We start from the raw sequence: 20,392 nt of genomic DNA, 5'->3' as shown, positions 1-20,392 counted from the left end.
CACCATGGAGGATTCAAACTAAACTTAATTGTTTCCATTGAACTCAATGGGCTGCAAAATAGTCTGTCTGGTTCTGATAACTATTAATAAATATATCTGTAAAAAAAAAAGCATCCTCAATTTCAGCCGGTTATAACTGGATCAGTTTAATATTGAAACACATCATATCATATCTAATATACAAAGAATGTTCTATCATTGTTCAATGTTGAAACAATAGATTCACCAACATCTCAGACTATCAATGGTTCCCAAAATGTTTAGCTCAGGAACCAAACTAGTAAAAATAGCAGATCTACAAGCTCACAATGCAGTTCTTAAACACTTTCAACTGAAAAGTTGTGCATTTTTGTGGCCTATTTTATGAAAGTCATTTTGAAATAATAATTTATGACAAAATATATATAGGAAACAAGAAATAGAGGGATATTCACTAAGGAACCACGGAAATGGATCTGCGACGCACAAATGGGTCGACGCACAAATGGGTCCCGACCCACCGTTTGCCAACCAAATGTTGGTTGGCAAATGCGGAAGTGCAACCGAGCGCAGAGCGCTCAACGTTAAACCCAAGCTGTGTTACGGATGATACTATAATGAAGGCTCTGTTCCATTCTGCTCAAACAGAGTCAGGGTACTGACTCCCACACAGTAGAGTCACCAAGATGCATTATCATTTCCACCCGCCAGCTGTTTCAAAAACAGGAAGTGACTCCTGCTCTTAGCTGCATCTTGCATCTTCGTGACGCGACTGTCTGGGAGTACGGTCAGGGTGCTGCTATTGTCAGGGTGCTACTGTCAGGGTGCTACTGTCAGGGTGCTACTGTCAGGGTGCTGCTACTGTCAGGGTGCTACTGTCAGGGTGCTACTGTCAGGGTCCTGCTATTGTCAGGGTGCTACTGTCAGGGTCCTGCTATTGTCAGGGTGCTACTGTCAGGGTGCTACTGTCAGGGTGCTACTGTCAGGGTGCTGCTACTGTCAGGGTGCTACTGTCAGGGTGCTACTGTCAGGGTGCTATTGTCAGGGTGCTACTGTCAGGGTGCTACTGTCAGGGTGCTATTGTCAGGGTGCTACTGTCAGGGTGCTACTGTCAGGGTCCTGCTATTGTCAGGGTGCTACTGTCAGGGTGCTGCTATTGTGCATGTCGGTTCACTGGAAACACTATAGTGCTACACCAGTGGGTCTTATTGTGTCCTTGACCTTGAGTGGGTTCCAAATGGCTGCGCACGGGTGCGTAACAAATGGTTTTTGGTTTCCATTTGTACACATTTGGTTCCATTTGTACACATTTGGTTCCATTTGTACACATTTGGTTCCATTTGTACACATTTGGTTCCATTTGTACACATAATTGCAATTCTTTGAGATAATCACAATTTATTTTATCATCACTTCCATGTTGAAAAAAAAACATTGTCATATATTTTCAGACATAAAGAAATAGCAAATCTACAAGATCACAATCTGTCACGATGTTAGCTTGTGTAGATTAGCTTTTCCGACTATTCATGTTTTGTTCTATTAACAAAGTATGATACTATTAACTTAAGTTATTTGTCATAATGCCCTGTTGTGCACCTTTTGTTTACAGAACCTGAAAGCCAAACAGAAATGTAATTTTTATTCATAATATTCCAATGTTGTTCAACGACAGAAAGGCAATTAAATTAATAATTATTTGAGCAACAATGAATCGATTAAAACCTCATAATGGACACCGAAGCCTCAACGTCTCCCTCTCTTTTCCCTAGGGAAATATTGGACCTCGAGGCAGAGATGGTGAGCCCGGCACCCCGGGGAACCCAGGACCCCACGGGCCAGCAGGACCCCCTGGAACCCCAGGACTCGGAGGGGTGAGTCAGTACTTTAGGGACACAAAAAGATTCTTCTAAATCCTCCAGTCTTCTGAAATAAATATTTTCACGATTTTTCAAAAAATAGCAGATCTACAAGCTCATAGCGCGCCACTCGGTGGCGCGCTATGAGCTTGTAGATCTGCTAGTTTTCAATAGCTAAATTATAACATAATGTTTAAAATACCAAAAGGGGTATTGGGTTCCCACCCAAAATGGTTTAAACAACATTAGGAAGCAAGCCCAAAATAAGCGACTATACACAAAAAAATCCCCCCAAAATACAACACACAACAACCCATATTTACAAGCGACGTTACAGAAAAACAATCCCAACGTTTCTTATAGACATTTCAACACTGGTATGGACAGAGTTGTTTATAACGGATTGTTTCATTTTCGCTAAGAAATATAATCTATGCACGTCGCTCTAATCATTTATAGCACAGTTAGTTTAAAACTTTTGTTATCAATATTCCCTACTTTCATGCAATACTCAGTTACAACACTGATGTTGAGAGTTTAGTTAGCCTTAAGGCCTATTCATAGTCTGGATTTTCGGTGGTGAGGTGACCACCGCTCCGGTGGTGAGCTGACCAACGGAGCTGAATTAACGTTGAGCGGTGGTGAGTAAAAACAGAGAGAAGGGCTGGAGCGGTGGCGGTGGTTTGCTCTTCACCGCGGCTCAGTGACGTCATGTTGTAGTTCGGTGGTCACCTAACCACCGAAAATCCAGACTATGTATGAGCCTTAAGTTCATGCATACTTCAGAGCATGGTGCTTCAGAGCTTCTGTTTAGTCGCCACACAGCCGCAGATTCTGGTTGGCTGTGCTCTGCCTAGTCGCTACACAGCCGCAGATTCTGGTTGGCTGTGCTCTGCCTAGTCGCTACACAGAAGCAGCTTCTGGTTGGTTGTCGCTCTGTTTAGTCGCTACACAGAAGCAGCTTCTGGTTGGTTGTCGCTCTGTTTAGTCGCCACACAGTGCCAGCGGCAAAGTTTGCTTTGCTGGTGTGAATTATTTGGCGTAAGTGGGATTTCATTAACCCCATGGAAAGATGTTATCAGATCAATTACCGTTCATAGGGAACGAATAGCTATGAATAGGTGGCTAAATCTATAAGAAGTGTCAAGAAAACCTATTCAGCTGACCTATTAGATCCATTTGGTAGGACATTTGCTACGGCCCAAATGTCTCATGTGATGAAAAAATAAATAATACATCCTCTTAATTGTACTAGGAAATTGGAGATTATGTTAAACAAACAATTGAATCATGTTTATTGTGGTAGAGAATGATTCAGTTACCATGAAAACAGTGATTAAGTTAATATTGTTCTTTGTTGAAATGTAATGCCACACTAGGACACTTTGGGTCAACCAGGGGACCGGTAAACCTCTTAAACCTGAGTGATTAACGGGACTCCCAGGGTCCTTGTCTCCTCTAATTTTGACCCTTTTCACCAAATCAATTTGCTGAAAATCGCCGATCTACCTCTGCTATTTCTGCCAAATGTTCACCTATTTTTGCTGGATCCATGCATACTAGGGAGAAATTAAAAGTCCACAGCCAAATACAAATACATTTGACATGAAAAAGTTTGAGAATCGCACTGAACTAAACTATATTGAGCCAATCTGTGAAGCTTATGGATTTGGGGTTGGCCAATCAGGGAAGCCGATGGCTACCTCAGACACACAGACACAGAAATAGACAAACATTTGTTGATTTTCGATTCTGGACAACCACCAGTCCGAACGAATTCCCACTCGGCACAAAACATCCCTGGGTCATCTGGGCATGACGCTAGTATGACGCAGGGACTTACCCCTATCTAACCCTCGATGCTGAGTGCCAAGCAGGGAGGCACTGGGCCCCATTTGTAGTCTTTGGTATGACCCGGCCGGGGATCGAACCCCCACCTCCCAGTCCCAGGCTGGACACAATTCATGGCGATTCGATTCAATGATTTAAAAAATGATACAGTTTCTATTTAGCAAAAACAATCAGTATGAAACATGTGGCTAGTGCAGGTTTTTTAAGGGAAAATGTATTATTATGGAAATAAATACATAAACAGCGATTCTCTTGGTAAATACATGGACATTGTATTTGAAAACATGGACAAACCTGCACCTTGACATGAGCATAGAGATTACACCCATTTATCGATAGACCAAATGTAGCGATATGAAATGGAAAAATAATCTTTATTTTTATTTTTTAAATGTATAAATACAACACACAAGTACTTATAGTATCGATACAACCAATTACTTTTACGATTCGATACGATACATAGTCAATGATACCATATGTTGTTGTTTGCACATCGATACAGTTGAATCGAGTAAATTTAAATAGATGCATCGATGCAGTTACTGTTTCGATTACACCGATGCAGTTACTGTTTCGTTACACCGATGCAGTTACTGTTTCGTTACTCCGATGCAGTTACTGTTTCGTTACTCCGATGCAGTTACTGTTTCGTTACACCGATGCAGTTACTGTTTCGCTACACCGATGCAGTTACTGTTTCGTTACACCGATGCAGTTACTGTTTCGTTACACCGATGCAGTTACTGTTTCGTTACACCGATGCAGTTACTGTTTCACTACACCGGTGCAGTTACTGTTTCGCTACACCGATGCAGTTACTGTTTCGCTACACCGGTGCAGTTACTGTTTCGTTACACCGATGCAGTTACTGTTTCGTTACACCGATGCAGTTACTGTTTCGTTACACCGATGCAGTTACTGTTTCGCTACACCGATGCAGTTACTGTTTCGTTACACCGATGCAGTTACTGTTTCGCTACACCGATGCAGTTACTGTTTCGTTACACCGATGCAGTTACTGTTTCGCTACACCGATGCAGTTACTGTTTCGCTACACCGATGCAGTTACTGTTTCGCTACACCGATGCAGTTACTGTTTCGTTACACCGATGCAGTTACTGTTTCGTTACACCGATGCAGTTACTGTTTCGTTACACCGATGCAGTTACTGTTTCGTTACACCGATGCAGTTACTGTTTCGTTACACCGATGCAGTTACTGTTTCGTTACACCAATGCAGTTACTGTTTCGTTACACCGATGCAGTTACTGTTTCGTTACACCTCTATAGTTTAAAGGCAACCGAGACAGGCACGCACGCACCCATGCACCCACGCACACACAGGTTTCTGAAAAGTATACATAGGTTATGACATGCCCAGAATAGGCACGCTATAGTGCTCATGTGGTTTAACTATATAGATTGAATAACATTTTTGTGTTTATATATTTTTTTCCCCCCTAGAACTTTGCTGCTCAGATGGCTGGTGGCTTTGATGAGAAAGCTGGAGGCGCTCAGATGGGAGTGATGCAAGGACCAATGGTATGTGCTGTTCATTCCATGTACACAGCAACACTTTATATTTGTATTTATTTTTAAAATATACATATATTTGAATGGATCCGTGTGGATTTTGCACGAACAGCGTAGGGAGTATCTCAGAACCATTACTTAATGTTTGGTGAATTAACACTTTTAGCTTTTCTGCGAGTACCCAAAAATAATGCCATACAAATAGATAGCAGGCCAGGGGTGAACAGATAGAAACACTGCCACCTCCTGGACGTATAGTGTACCTGCACTCCCATGATTACATACACAGTTAGTATTCATTGAAGTCCACAAAGAGTGGCATTGTATAAGCTTATATGTGCTATTATAAGCTTATATGTGCTTACATTGTCAGTGTGCTTACAATGAATAATGTACTATTTGTTCAATGGTTCAATGTTTTTGAAGTTGTAAATGTAAACAGTACAGTAAGTAGGCCTACAATTATGCAAGCAATATGTAAAGAAAGTCGTGACATGGCTTGTTTTCTTTGTGGTCTTAATAATTCCTGTCTTTTCTCTATTTTACGCGTGTTATTTAAGGTTATGATATGATATGAAAAATGTACTATTTTCTCCATTTGGTTAAAAATGATGGTTTACACATTAATAATTCTAATAATTAATAATGTCTTCTCTCTCTATCTTCCAGGGCCCTATGGGTCCCCGCGGGCCTCCAGGCCCATCTGGAGCTCCTGTAAGTACAGTAGAACACATTTCACAACACACACCATATATTGTCGCTCTCCATATATCATCTTTTTGTATTTTTTTCTAATTTCAGTGTGTATAAAATGCCAGTATTGGATACTGGCATTGTATATTGTGCCTGTATACAAGCTTGTATATCTGCTATTTTTGAGTATATGGTAACAGTTCTGGACATATTTAAGTTACCGCCCGACTGTGACGACATCAAACAAATAATATAAGAACATAACAGATTATAATTTATAAGCTGGCATGATACTTTAAGAACTTTAGTTTTATAGTTTAGTTGACCGGGGTCACCCAGGGCTCTATTCAAGGCCCCCTCTCTCTCCCCCTCTAAACCAAATATCGTCACTGAAAATAGCCAATCTACAAGCTCACAACCCATCACATTGCAGTGCATTGTGAGCTTGTAGATCTGCCAAGTTTTTGCTGAATGTTTTAAATAACAATTCTTCTTTAATGTATTATAAGCCTAATATTGAACCAGTTCAGAATGTTCCCTCTGAAAATGGATTGGTTCAGAACCCCTAAAGCCCAATTAAACCACACCAATGAGTCCAGACGCAATATGTCCTGTTGCACGTCGTCGCATGGTGGCGCATGTCGATGCAAGTGATTCAATTGGTTCAATTCAATGGTTGCTAGTTGCAACTACATGCATCCGTCCACATGTGTCTACTCGCAACCGTTTGGTTGCAAGGAGTTGGCATGGCGACCCATTAAGTGTGGTTTCGGTTTAAAGTTGGTTCGGAATTGGACCAAAAGATGTCCACCGGTTCGGTGTACCAGGGTTCCTAGAATCTAGAACGGAATCAGTTTAACGTATATGTCCGGACATTTAAGCACTTAAACCGTCAAATAATTAGTAAACTTGACATTTGGCTCTGTACTTGGTTAAATGAAATGTCTTTTTCCCCTCTCTACACCAAACCACTTTGCCGATCTATAAGCTCACAGCGCGAGGCGATTTTAGATCGGCTATTTTGGGCTAAAGTTGTCCCTCAGAATAGGGATGCTGGGCAGCTGGGGTTGATGAAGACCCCCTGCTTTAACGGACGCCTGCTGCCTCTTAAGCGATCATGTGATTTATTGTGATGATGTATTTATAACTTGTGAAAGCAGGCAGCAGAACTCATGCTGGGATATTATTCACCAAATGAGTAAATGCCTCTCACTTTGTTCTGTTCTCTCTCTCTCTCTCTCCCTCCCAAAGGGCCCACAAGGTTTCCAAGGTAACCCAGGAGAGACTGGAGAGCCTGGCGCAGCAGTAAGTTGAAACTAATGTACCTCTTATGTGTTAACCCATTCTGACCTGAGATCAGATTCATACGAGGTTTCCGCCGGACACACACTGGTCCTGATGAACCCATTCTGACCTGAGATCAGATTCTAAAAATGTCAGTCGTTCTTCGATTTTTCAAAAATGGCAGACCTACAAGCTCGTATCGCGCCACTCGGTGGCGCGATATGAGCTTGTAGATCTGCTATTTTTCAATAGCTAAAGCATAACATGATGCTGACACCAAAATGGGTGCCCGTTCAGAATGGGTTAATTATCTCTGGTGGTACAATACATTCACAATTTACAATGTACTGTAGGCATTTAGCAGACGCTCCTAATCCAGGTCAATTTACAGTAGGCAAGGTAATCACAAGGGAATACAATAACATTCAAGGTATATCAGGGTGTCCCTCTTGTTAAATGTACATTGCACCTTCCTGATTTAATTAGCACTCGTATATACACTCGTATATAAGGTTATATCTGAGTTGATGTTGTTTCTAAATACTCTAAAATAAAAGAGAACTTCAGCCATTTTCAACCTCATATCTTCATATAATTGGTCCTCACTAATATAATAGTCATTATACGATAGAACTATTTCTGTCAACTCTCTCTGTGTCTCTCTGTGAGCTGCATGTGGACAGTTCAGAAACCTGCCCACCATAAGTGACATCATCAATGTGGATTACAAGCTAATGGAAACTACAGACTTTCTCTTCCTGGAAAATGTGCATGCTGAAATAGAAGCTTTTGTTCTTGCATTAATTTAAAACAACAACAATTATTGTCTGAAAGGTCACTTGTATGCAGGTTTAGACAGAAATGGTTCCATCTTACGATGAGCATTGGTGACTGGTGAGGACCAATGATATTATCTTACGATGAGCATTGGTGACTGGTGAGGACCAATGATATTATCTTACGATGAGCATTGGTGACTGGTGAGGACCAATGATATTATCTTACGATGAGCATTGGTGACTGGTGAGGACCAATGATATTAATTGAAGATGGCTAAAGTGGTGGTCCTTTAATTGAATACTTGATCGTGGTATTTTAAATGAGTCTCGAAGCAGTTCAGTGGATATTAAGTGTGTGTGTGTGTGTGTGTGTGTGTGTGTGTGTGTGTGTGTGTGTGTGTGTGTGTGTGCGTGCGTGTGCGTGTGCGTGTGCCTGTGCGTGTGCCTGTGCGTGTGTACACTCGCATAAACGCAAATGCACAAACATCTGTGATAATGTATGGTCTTGTCTTGTCTTTCGTAACAGGGAGCTATTGGACCTCGCGGCCCATCCGGACCATCTGGGAAACCAGGAAGTGATGTACGTATTACGTATTTAATCACTTTTGTTGTGTTGGGACCACCAGACTGCTACACCTGTTGAGGAAAAAGAATAACCTAACACACACACATAAGGCCCAACTAAAAAGTAAAAACACAAGCACATCGTAATGATGTCCCACTAAACAAAACAGAACACAGTTTTCATCGATGCAACATTTTTTTGTTAAGTCATTGATTTTATTCTGTGATTGTACATAAATAAGTTCTTGTTGTACATTAAGACTTTGCGATGATACAGTCGGTGTCATCATCACCAAAGACGAAAACACAATAAAGCCCAGGAGGCTTACCGTATTTTTTACCGTATTTACATTATGGTGCTCTGATCATAAAAACACCACACAACGTGACAATGTACAACAATACATGCCAATCCCAAATGTACCCAAATCCTTGTTTTATTTATTTAACCTTTATTTAACCAGTAAAATCCACATTGAGACTAAAGTGTGAACTGGCCAAGCGAGGAGGCAAATAATGTTACCCAGCTCTGCCACTACCAACAAATACAGGACAACATTTAGCCACATTTACCCACTACCTATAGGAAGCTCAAGGAAATAATCTATCAAGGAATATCTATCAAAATGACCAATAAAACTAATATAAAGACTAAACAATGTTTGCTACTAAACTAATATAGGACTAGACTCATGACTAGAGCAAACATTTCCTCTGCGTTACATTTTCGAAAATGCATAAACCTACGGGAAAAAATAACGACGTAATATCGTATCGAGCTATACATATGAATCACTTAAAATTAAAACCTAAAATTAGAACTTAAATCAATAAAATAGTTTTGTTGTCAGTTCTTAATAATCAGTGATCAGAGAAGCACTTGTTTTTGTATTTTCTTTGATGATATAATTGTCCTCCTTTAGGCTCCATATCACCAGTCAACCATGTCATCATATTATATTCGCAACTATCAATACTTTTCTTAGCAATTATTCTCGCAATTATTTTTTTGATTTTTAGTTTTTTTGTAATATAGATGTTTACAACTTATTTGTTACCTTCTCTATTTTATACATCTCCCACTGTGTTGCACTATTTTGGTAAATCTATTTTTTTTTTAATTATGTTTTTATAATCTATTCAATCGATTAGTTTGATTGGTTTTGCACCAGATTAGTTTCAACTGTTGCACCTCATAGCTGGCAGTAGGTCCCGAGAATCACTTACAATGTTATGTCTGTTTATTGAAGCCAAGCCCTCTGTTAGGTATGATTTAGCTTTACATATATACATGTTACATGTATTTCCCACCAGGGGGCACTGTCCGTCTCCCAACAACAGATAAAGAGCAGAGCTATCTAATCACATCACAGACAGCAGTATGAATCTGATATACAGTAGTAGTGGACAAATTACTCAAAGATCACAGATCACAAAGCAATGTCATTGTTACTGTCCAACACGGCCTACTGTCTTAAAACACAACATTGGATAAAAGTCTTTCAACAATAAACTGATCGAGTGAAGAGCTTTATTATATCGAATTATCCATTGTGTGGAATTAATATTTGTTCTCATGTTATTGTAATTTGTCCTACACCGGGACATGCATTTCTAGTGGACATGCTATAACCACCGTGTCTCTACTCTCCCAATAATCCTTATGCTGTCAAGGAAAAGGAGTCTGTGTTGCAGAACTGGTGATTTAATAAACAAAATAATGATTAAAAAAAGGACAAACGTGATCAGCCCAGGGTTCTAATTCTGTATCCAACCTCCGTAGTGAACAAACAAAGTAATATCTCTCTTCCTCTCAATAATGTGACGCTTCCCTGCACACCAGAACACAAAGTAAACACAAGATATCCCATAATACTCCTCGTCCCAGCCTCAGCCAGCCAACACAGTTAAAGGAACAATCCCCCTGTATATACCTTAGGGTTACAATCATAGACTGTAAAAGGTTACAATGCGTGATGCACCGCTGTCTCTTAAGCCATCAATCAAATCATTTCAAATGCCATAAAATCATTGTGTTTTCTGTTCATTTCCAGGGAGATGCTGGCAAACCTGGAAAGGCTGGTGAGCGTGGAGCTGCAGGCCCTCAGGTGAGCCAATCATTCACCTTCTCGTTCATTCTTCACTGAAACTAACTGCTTCATGATTACATCCGTAAATTCAAAAGCCTTACAGATGTGTGATGATAAACAAAATCCGTCTTTGGTCACACTCAGGTTGACCACTACTAGAATGATACATTGAGAGGAAGAATATGATTTAATCTCACATTTGTGTCTTTATCTGCAGGGCGCACGAGGATTCCCCGGAACGCCTGGTCTTCCCGGAATCAAAGGACACAGAGTGAGTGATTGATCCACATGCAAAATAGTATAGATTAGATTAGACAGTTAATTAGTGGTTCCTATAATGATGATTAGACAGTTAATTAGTGGTTCCTATAATGATGATGATTAGACAGTTAATTAGTGGTTCCTATAATGATGGTTTGTTTTGCCTCTGTAGGGTCACCCCGGTCTGGATGGAGCTAAGGGAGAGACAGGAGCTGCAGGAGCCAAGGTAGGAGAGTTGATCGATTGATTGATTGATTGATTGATTGATTGATTGATTGATGTACAAACACGAAACAGGATTATACACATGATGAGAGTTTATATTTGACAGATTATGGGAAGGGGGAGGAGGGGGTATTAGAGACATACATAAAAAGAAAATCAATAATAAATACATCTAGAAGACATTTTTTGAATCTGATCTCAGGTCAGAATGGAAAACTGTCAGGATGTAGAAGACATTTGTAGAATCTGATCTCAGGTCAGAATGGGTTAAGGTAAACCACACCAACTCACTGAGTTGCATTGGTGTGGTTGACCTTAAAAACAGTTTTGTGCCGACTTGACCCTTTGGTGTGGTTTGAGCTTTGAAAGGAGCCTATAGCTGTTACAACTCAACTAATGGATAGTTACTTTTAATAAGGTCATGCTGTTATTCAGCTTCTTATGGAACACTTGAAGTCTGTTATGTTCCTGATATGGCATTTAGAGCTCCTGTTTTTTTTTTAACACAAAGGTTGTTTCCATTGTGGTAATGTGTATTCAATTCATCAAGGACATACAATACTTTTTATGTTCAGTTATGATGTCAGTCACTATAATGCTACTCAGTGGCGTGCACAGACATTTAGAGGGGCAGGTGCTCAAGTGAAAAAAAAGGGCACCTTGTGCAGCGCGTGGATCCGGCCTGTTGCCTTAATAGTGTGAGATTTATATATTTTGGGGCATAAATAATATATTAGAACCTTTTTTTAATCAAGAATTGATCAATGTCACCATCGTCCACATACTGTAGTGTACATGTACACTGTACATGCGGAAGAAGAAGAAAAGAAAAGGGCAAATTGCTGTCCAGAGGACAAGGGCAGGTGGTGCTCTAGCACCCCCTAGTGTCTATCTGTGCATGCCACTGATGCTACTGGCCAAGGCTCTGATCCATAGTCTGTCATTGAGTTAACATAATATAAATAAAAGATATATTAAAAGTATTGAAAGTCGTGTTCATTGAATCTAAACTGTCAACCTGATGGCTGTTCTCTTCTGTTACAGGGAGAGGGAGGTAACGCCGGAGAGAACGGCGCACCCGGACCCATGGTAAGTTTATAACAATTTACACAAACATTTATGATCCTAGTAGGCTACAGAGAAAATAAAATAATGGGATATGCTTCAAAGAAACTATAGGATAGCAGGTAAACAATGAACTTAGCATCTGTCTAAAAACACCATGCTATCTGCATAACGTTAATAACGACGCAATGAGAACATTCCTTAGAATACCCATATAGGGGGCAGTGCTTAGTCAGATGTTTGTCACGGCAGGAGTGAGGACTTTTAATTTAAAGCACTTCTTCTAAGAAATATCATGTTCAAGTTCATGCAATGGCTGGAGGTATCTTCACACAGCGTCGTTGTGGCGCTCTCTAGCCCCATAATGAGCTACGGATGAACTGGCTCTCTAGCCCCATAATGAGCTAAGGATGAACTGGCTCTCTAGCCCCATAATGAGCTAAGGATGAACTGGCTCTCTAGCCCCATAATGAGCTACGGATGAACTGGCTCTCTAGCCCCATAATGAGCTAAGGATGAACTGGCTGAAATGCCTGAATTTAATGACCTCCTGTGGCTCAGGAGGTAGAGCAGGTCGTCCAATGATCCCTGGGTCGGCGGTTCGAATCCCGGCTCCTCCTCCTGTCCACATGTCCAAGTGTCCTTGGGCAAAGACACTGAACCCTACATTGCCTCCAAAGAGTCGGTCGGTGTGCATTGCATTGCATTCTGTACTTTAGAAACGATAGCATGTCAGGTAAACAATAATGAACCTACCATCTGTTTCTATCTCTCTATTCTCTCTATTCTCTCTAAGTAACTGACTGAGTGAGGTGTGTGTTGTGTTCTTTAGGGTCCAGTTGTATAAGTAACTGACTGAGTGAGGTGTGTGTTGTGTTCTATAGGGTCCAGTTGTATAAGTAACTGACTGAGTGAGGTGTGTGTTGTGTTCTTTAGGGTCCAGTTGTATAAGTAACTGACTGAGTGAGGTGTGTGTTGTGTTCTTTAGGGTCCAGTTGTATAAGTAACTGACTGAGTGAGGTGTGTGTTGTGTTCTTTAGGGTCCAGTTGTATAAGTAACTGACTGAGTGAGGTGTGTGTTGTGTTCTTTAGGGTCCAGTTGTATAAGTAACTGACTGAGTGAGGTGTGTGTTGTGTTCTTTAGGGTCCACGTGGTCTTCCTGGTGAGAGGGGGCGTCCCGGTGCTGCCGGATCTGCTGTGAGTATCAGTTCTGACGTCTCATCATTGGTTTCACTTCATAGATAATGCATTATACTGTTACGGTATAGGCTCTCTTCACTTTAATATGGTCTATATGTGGGTTAAAATGGGTGAAATTGCATTTAAAGGTATATTCAGTGATTTCACTTAATTCAAATATCACTTATTTTTTTGTTTTGTTGTGATAATCCTCCCTACTATAGAGTGTGCTGGCCATATAAGGAGTTCCTCCCTGTCCCCAGTTAACCCCTGGGGGTCAAAAAACCTTAGGTTTCGTTTTTGACTCTCTATCCTGATTGGACGAAAGGCTGGGTCCCACAGCCAAAAACGAAACCTAAGGTTTTTTGAGTGAAATCACTGAATATACCTTTAACCCATTTTGGTGTTTCAAGCATTCTGTTATACTTTAGCTATTGAAAAATAGCAGCATCTACAAGCTCATAGCGCGCCACTCGGTGGAACTTGTAGGTCTGCTGTTTTTGAAAAATCGTAAAAATGCAGCACAAATCTTTGAATAGGTAGCCTATATATTCTTTCAGAGCGAACGTTTTTGTAAATTTCGACGTCAGGCCTAACTGGGTTAAGCACAGTACATGAGCAAATGTACTTACGGTTGTGTAATATTACTTTTACAGTACTAATGTGGTATGTTTTGTACAGGGTGATATTGTACTTACAGACCGTACTTGTTACTTTACATTATATACAGTACTAATGTGGTGTATGTGTTGTACAGGGTGACATTGTACGTGTTACTTTACATTATATACAGTACTAATGTGGTGTATGTGTTGTACAGGGTGACATTGTACGTGTTACTTTACATTATATACAGTACTAATGTGGTGTATGTGTTGTACAGGGTGACATTGTACGTGTTACTTTACATTATATACAGTACTAATATGGTGTATGTTCCCTACAGGGTGCTCGTGGTAATGATGGTCTGCCTGGTCCCGCTGGTCCCCCTGTAAGTATTCTACTTCCCACCTCACTTCTCATTATCATAACCATAAGCTGTATGGTAGAGTATGTTAGGTAAGCTAAGGGATAATAGTTAAATAACACCTGATACATTCATTAATAGATTGACCCAGAAGTAACAACAAAATGAGGTATTTTCTTGCTTTTGGTAATGAAAGTATTCCATAAGTGTAGCGCTGGCCGTCCAACACGCCTCGCCTCGGATAACAAGGAACGGTTGATGAAATAGAATACATTTAGGCTTTATACTGTATATTGTCTATTTCTCACTTCTCACAAAGTCATTCTTGAGAGCAACGTTTAGTATAAGTTGTAAATGACATTGTTTGTTTACATGGCTGTCATGTTGGATACAGCATACGATTCAAGCAGCGCAGCAGGTGCTCTGGGGCTTTGATTAGACAGAAATATCACACCGCTTTCTATATTGTTTATTTGGTCGGGACAGTGTATATTGATGAACATTACATTAAAAATGCAGTGTAAATATACCAGATTTAGCCAAACTTGCTAATTTCCATCTGCAGTCCCCAGACATCAAACATCAAACAATACAAATTCAACCAAGCTGTCTAATAATACAATACAACAACTGTTGTTGTTGTTGTTGTATTTGGTCTACCAAATAGCTCAACATAATAAGATGGCGTGCAGATTGCGGGTATATGAGTCGTATGACATGACACTTTAAAGAGATTGAAAGTAGAGCGTGTGGCCCAGGCCGTAGCGTAACGGTCTGGGCAGAAAGTAGAGCGTGATAGGATGTGGATTCTAACCTGGAACCTCCTGTGTTTTCCAGGGCCCTGTTGGCCCCGCTGGAGCCCCCGGTTTCCCAGGATCCCCAGGAGCCAAGGTTTGTTTTCTCTATCTATCTTTAATCTTTATCTTTATCTTTATCTGTAAGGTTTGTTTTCTCTCTCTCTCTATCTTTTTCTTTTCTTTTCACAGACATGTCATTCACGATTAAAATGTGTCCAGTGCTGTCACCCAATGTGTTCGTTCGCTCGTTCTCTCTCTGTACGGACATGTACAATTAAGCTATTTAGCACTTACCAGACGTTCTTATGCAGAGTAATTTACAAGAATAATCAAATTGAGCTTATTCGATAATATGCTTATGACCATAGTCATATTCTGTACAGAGGTATAACAATATAACAAAACGGATACATGTTACTGTGAGAGTGAGGTCTAGCCAACACCAACTCGGGGATTCCTGGATCGCTGCCCTCCACAATGTCCTATCCAACATCAGGTTGATACAGATACAAAACAGATGCAAAGCAATCTGAGTAACAACAAGTAGGCCTACATAATTATGTGCTGCATAGCACTAATATCTATCAAAAAAGGAAACACAAAATTATACTAGAAATCACATGATATTCCATATCTCTCATTCCGCCGACCATTAGTAATCACTTATGTTGGAAGTGAGAAGGTTCTTCAGAGGTCCCCAAACGTTTTTTGGCCATGCACCCCCTGTTACCTCCTGACCTAGCTGACGCACCCCCTGTTACCTCCTGACCCCCCCAGCACTAAGTCTCGTTGTATTTGGCCGAAAATGATACATTTCATAATGATTATGCCAAATAATCACAGAATGTCACTGCAGAGAGAGAGAGACACAGCTGCTGTATACTCCAGCAGCTGCTCTATACATCTCCTTACAACGGTGTTCACCGGATTTAGCTGTTTATGCTAAATAACGCCATACAACCGCCATTACCCTTTTCATGTCACGCTCCCCCTAGAGCAGGGGTGTCACGCTCCCCCATAGAGCAGGGGTGTCACGCTCCCCCTAGAGCAGGGGTGTCACGCTCCCCCTAGAGCAGGGGTGTCACGCTCCCCCATAGAGCAGGGGTGTCACGCTCCCCCTAGAGCAGGGGTGTCACGCTCCCCCATAGAGCAGGGGTGTCACGCTCCCCCTAGAGCAGGGGTGTCACACACCCCCTAGAGCAGGGGTGTCACGCTCCCCCTAGAGCAGGGGTGTCACGCTCCCCCTAGAGCAGGGGTGTCACACACCCCCTAGAGCAGGGGTGTCACGCTCCCCCTAGAGCAGGGGTGTCACGCTCCCCCTAGAGCAGGGGTGTCACGCTCCCCCTAGAGCAGGGGTGTCACGCTCCCCCTAGAGCAGGGGTGTCACGCTCCCCCTAGAGCAGGGGTGTCACGCTCCCCCTAGAGCAGGGGTGTCACGCTCCCCCTAGAGCAGGGGTGTCACGCTCCCCCTAGAGCAGGGGTGCCCAAAAGGTACCAGTAGATCACAAAGGCTGTGTAGGTGACTTGATTGATTGACATCAAAAAGCGCCTGTCAGCTCAAATCAACAATGCAACATTTTGTTTTCAGTGTTGCTGTGCACAAACATCGGTAGCATTATAAATTAAATACAAAAAACCCTAATTATTACATCTCTCCTCCTCTATTTCCCATTCCAAGTGCATTTGTCTTATATGTAATGCCAGCACCGCTATTCTAAAGCACCCTCGGGTACATATTTAAACTATTTTCAGGTGGGTAGATCTTGTTGAGCTGGTCATTTTGAAAGTCAAAAAAGGGTGGGCACCCCTGCCCTAGAGGGTGTTCGCGCACCACAAGGGGTGCATGCACCACAGTTTGGGAACCCATGGATGTCTAAACTATTTTATGATGTTAAAATAATATATGATCATCAACAAAAAACAACCAAACAAAGATACAAGATATCAAAACAGACAAAAAGTTTCTAAATTCATTACCATTACAGGTATCCATCACATAATAATAGCACATGTATAGATTAGGCTGTAGATTACATCAGGCTTTCTGATTGTACTTTGACCTATTTAGAGATCATGTGTTGGTTTTTTATTTCGGCACCTTTACAGCGATTTGAATCACCATTTAATTCAGCTACATAGCACTGCTATTGCTTTTATACAGCAGTTCTACTATAAAGTATTGATAAAATAGCTAGAAAAAACTGTCTATGCTTTTCATTTTTGTTAATTCTGCCTCGTCAACAAATCTAGTGCTTTTCAGCCTTTAAGCCCTATAACATACTTTGTCAAATGTTTAAACAATTTTAAATGTTAATGTGGTTAACATACATATTTTAATTAAATTATTAAATAGTGATGATATGCAGCATACATATCAAACATAACAGACTATATTTTCCCAAAAGGAAATGCATGTATTTATTTAATTCATCAGAAGCAGAGATTAAAAAAACATATCCCCACCGGGACATAAAAAATAATCACAAGATGTGGAGGTTTCAAAAACAAAGGTATGGATTTAGCAAATCCAGCCCTGGTCAGCACTCAGGGAATGCCTCTCGTCCATAACATATCTCGACCAGAACTAATTGAACTAATTGACCCAAACCTAATTGTACAATTGTAGGCATTTAGCAGATATGCGCTCTTATCCAGAGTGACTTACAAGTACCATATTAGAATAGGCAGAGTAAACATGAAGTCTAGTCGACAACAATATATAGCCACATATTTACAACCCTACAACCCTACAAAGAAACCATAGGATAGCAGGTAAACGATGAACCTACTGTCTAAATATCATGCTATCTAAATAACATTGGTGCCCATCCGAGATATAGCCGCAGGTTAAACTATAATCTAACAAGAGAATGTGGCAATTAGAATGGGTGCAAATAATAAGCGAGAGAAGTGGTATGATAATAATGAATAATCGTATGTCCTGTTCAGGGAGAGGCTGGACCTACTGGCGCCCGCGGATCTGAAGGTGCACAAGGACCCCGTGGAGAGGCTGGTACCCCTGGATCTCCCGGACCTGCAGGAGCATCTGTAAGTGACTTAAAGCCTCGTTCTGATCATCATCTATCTCATGTAGATATCGTCATATCTGTATTGTCTTACACTGATAATCTATCTCATGTAGATATCCTCATATCTGTATTGTCATTCTGATCATCTATCTCATGTAGATATCGTCATATCTGTATTGTCATTCTGATCATCTATCTCATGTAGATATCGTCATATCTGTATTGGTCATTCTGATCATCTATCTCATGTAGATATCCTCATATCTGTATTGTCATTCTGATCATCTATCTCATGTAGATATAGTCATATCTGTATTGTCTTACACTGATCATCTATCTCATGTAGATATCGTCATATCTGTATTGGTCATTCTGATCATCTATCTCATGTAGATATCCTCATATCTGTATTGTCATTCTGATCATCTATCTCATGTAGATATAGTCATATCTGTATTGTCTTACACTGATCATCTATCTCATGTAGATATCGTCATATCTGTATTGTCTTTATGATCATCTATCTCTATGTAGATATCGTCATATCTGTATTGTCATTCTGATCATCTATCTCATGTAGATATCGTCATATCTGTATTGTCTTACACTGATCATCTATCTCTATGTAGATATCGTCATATCTGTATTGTCATTCTGATCATCTATCTCATGTAGATATCGTCATATCTGTATTGTCTTACACTGATCATCTATCTCATGTAGATATCGTCATATCTGTATTGATCATCTATCTCATGTAGATATCGTCATATCTGTATTGTCTTATACTGATGTGTATCTCCTTGTAGGGAAACCCCGGTACTGATGGAATCCCTGGATCCAAAGGTTCTGCTGTAAGTATTCTCTACCATTTACAATGTAGACATTTAGCTAGATGGATGCACTAAATCCAGAGCGACTTACATTAAGCAAGGTCAACGCGTACATCAGATGCTTAGCGACAGCGTAGTCACTGTAGTGCCTCAGTAATCTATAGGATCACAGGTAAACCAAGTCTAAACATTATAATAATATTGAAAAATAAATAATCTGTACATTGAAACTATACACTATAGAATGCCAGGTCAACAAATGAACCTAGCATCTGTCAACATAACATGCTATATCTGAATTACATTTTAACCCTTTGTATTAGCCTGCCTAAGGTCTGAACCCGTCTCTCTGCCTCCCCCTGTAGGGCTCTGCTGGTATTGCTGGTGCCCCCGGATTCCCAGGCCCCCGCGGCCCACCCGGACCTCAGGGAGCAACCGGTCCTCTGGGACCCAAGGGACAGTCGGTAAGTCACCCTATGGGTGTCGCAGCGCTTGGCATACGACCAGACTTCTTCTGTGATATCAGGTCGTTGCATTGGTACCAACATGTGATATCATGTGATATCATTCCAGGTCGTTGCATTGGTACCAACATGTGATATCATTGGTACCAACATGTGATATCATTGGTACCAACATGTGATATCATTGGTACCAACATGTGATATCATAATATTGGTACCAACATGTGATATCATAATATTGGTACCAACATGTGATATCATAATATTGGTACCAACATGTGATATCATAATATTGGTACCAACATGTGATATCATAATATTGGTACCAACATGTGATATCATTGGTACCAACATGTGATATCATTGGTACCAACATGTGATATCATTGGTACCAACATGTGATATCATTGGTACCAACATGTGATATCATTCCAGGTCGTTGCATTGGTACCAACATGTGATATCATATTATGATATCATTATATCATTGGTACCAACATGTGATATCATTGGTACCAACATGTGATATAATTCCAGGTCGCTGCATTGGTACCAACATGTGATATAATTCCAGGTCGCTGCATTGGTACCAACATGTGATATCATAATATGATATCACATTTTGGTACCAATGCTGCATGTTGGTACCAACATGTGATATAATTCCAGGTCGTTGCATTGGTACCAACATGTGATATAATTCCAGCTCGCTGCATTGGTACCAACATGTGATATCATTATATCATTGGTACAAACATGTGATATCATTATATCATTGGTACCAACATGTGATATCATTCCAGGTCGTTGCATTGGTGCCAACATGTGATATCATAATAATTGTTCATTTTAATCTTCACCTTCTCTAGGGAGACCCTGGTATTCCTGGATTCAAAGGAGAGGCTGGACCCAAGGGAGAGCTGGTGAGTTTGATTA

General features: G+C 40.7%; 1 protein-coding gene across 2 annotated transcripts in view; it reads left to right on the top strand.

The window, feature by feature from the left end:
• col2a1a (collagen, type II, alpha 1a) overlaps positions 1-20,392 on the top strand; it is a 54,311-nt gene that overhangs the window by 9,730 nt on the left and 24,189 nt on the right. For both annotated transcript variants that reach the window (XM_083768408.1, XM_083768409.1), the window contains exons 6-21: positions 1,752-1,853; positions 5,157-5,234; positions 5,895-5,939; positions 7,170-7,223; positions 8,508-8,561; positions 10,600-10,653; positions 10,853-10,906; positions 11,069-11,122; positions 12,166-12,210; positions 13,331-13,384; positions 14,313-14,357; positions 15,171-15,224; positions 18,080-18,178; positions 18,969-19,013; positions 19,358-19,456; positions 20,326-20,379. In XM_083768408.1, the coding sequence (XP_083624534.1) occupies positions 1,752-1,853; positions 5,157-5,234; positions 5,895-5,939; positions 7,170-7,223; positions 8,508-8,561; positions 10,600-10,653; positions 10,853-10,906; positions 11,069-11,122; positions 12,166-12,210; positions 13,331-13,384; positions 14,313-14,357; positions 15,171-15,224; positions 18,080-18,178; positions 18,969-19,013; positions 19,358-19,456; positions 20,326-20,379 (990 nt within the window). The remainder of the gene's footprint in view (positions 1-1,751; positions 1,854-5,156; positions 5,235-5,894; positions 5,940-7,169; positions 7,224-8,507; positions 8,562-10,599; positions 10,654-10,852; positions 10,907-11,068; positions 11,123-12,165; positions 12,211-13,330; positions 13,385-14,312; positions 14,358-15,170; positions 15,225-18,079; positions 18,179-18,968; positions 19,014-19,357; positions 19,457-20,325; positions 20,380-20,392) is intronic.

The sequence above is a fragment of the Protomyctophum parallelum genome (assembly GCF_964188405.1).
Source record: "Protomyctophum parallelum genome assembly, chromosome: 7".
Classification (NCBI taxonomy): domain Eukaryota; kingdom Metazoa; phylum Chordata; class Actinopteri; order Myctophiformes; family Myctophidae; genus Protomyctophum; species Protomyctophum parallelum.
Note: the sequence above shows the minus strand (reverse complement) of the source record. Positions and strands in the feature narration are given on the sequence as shown.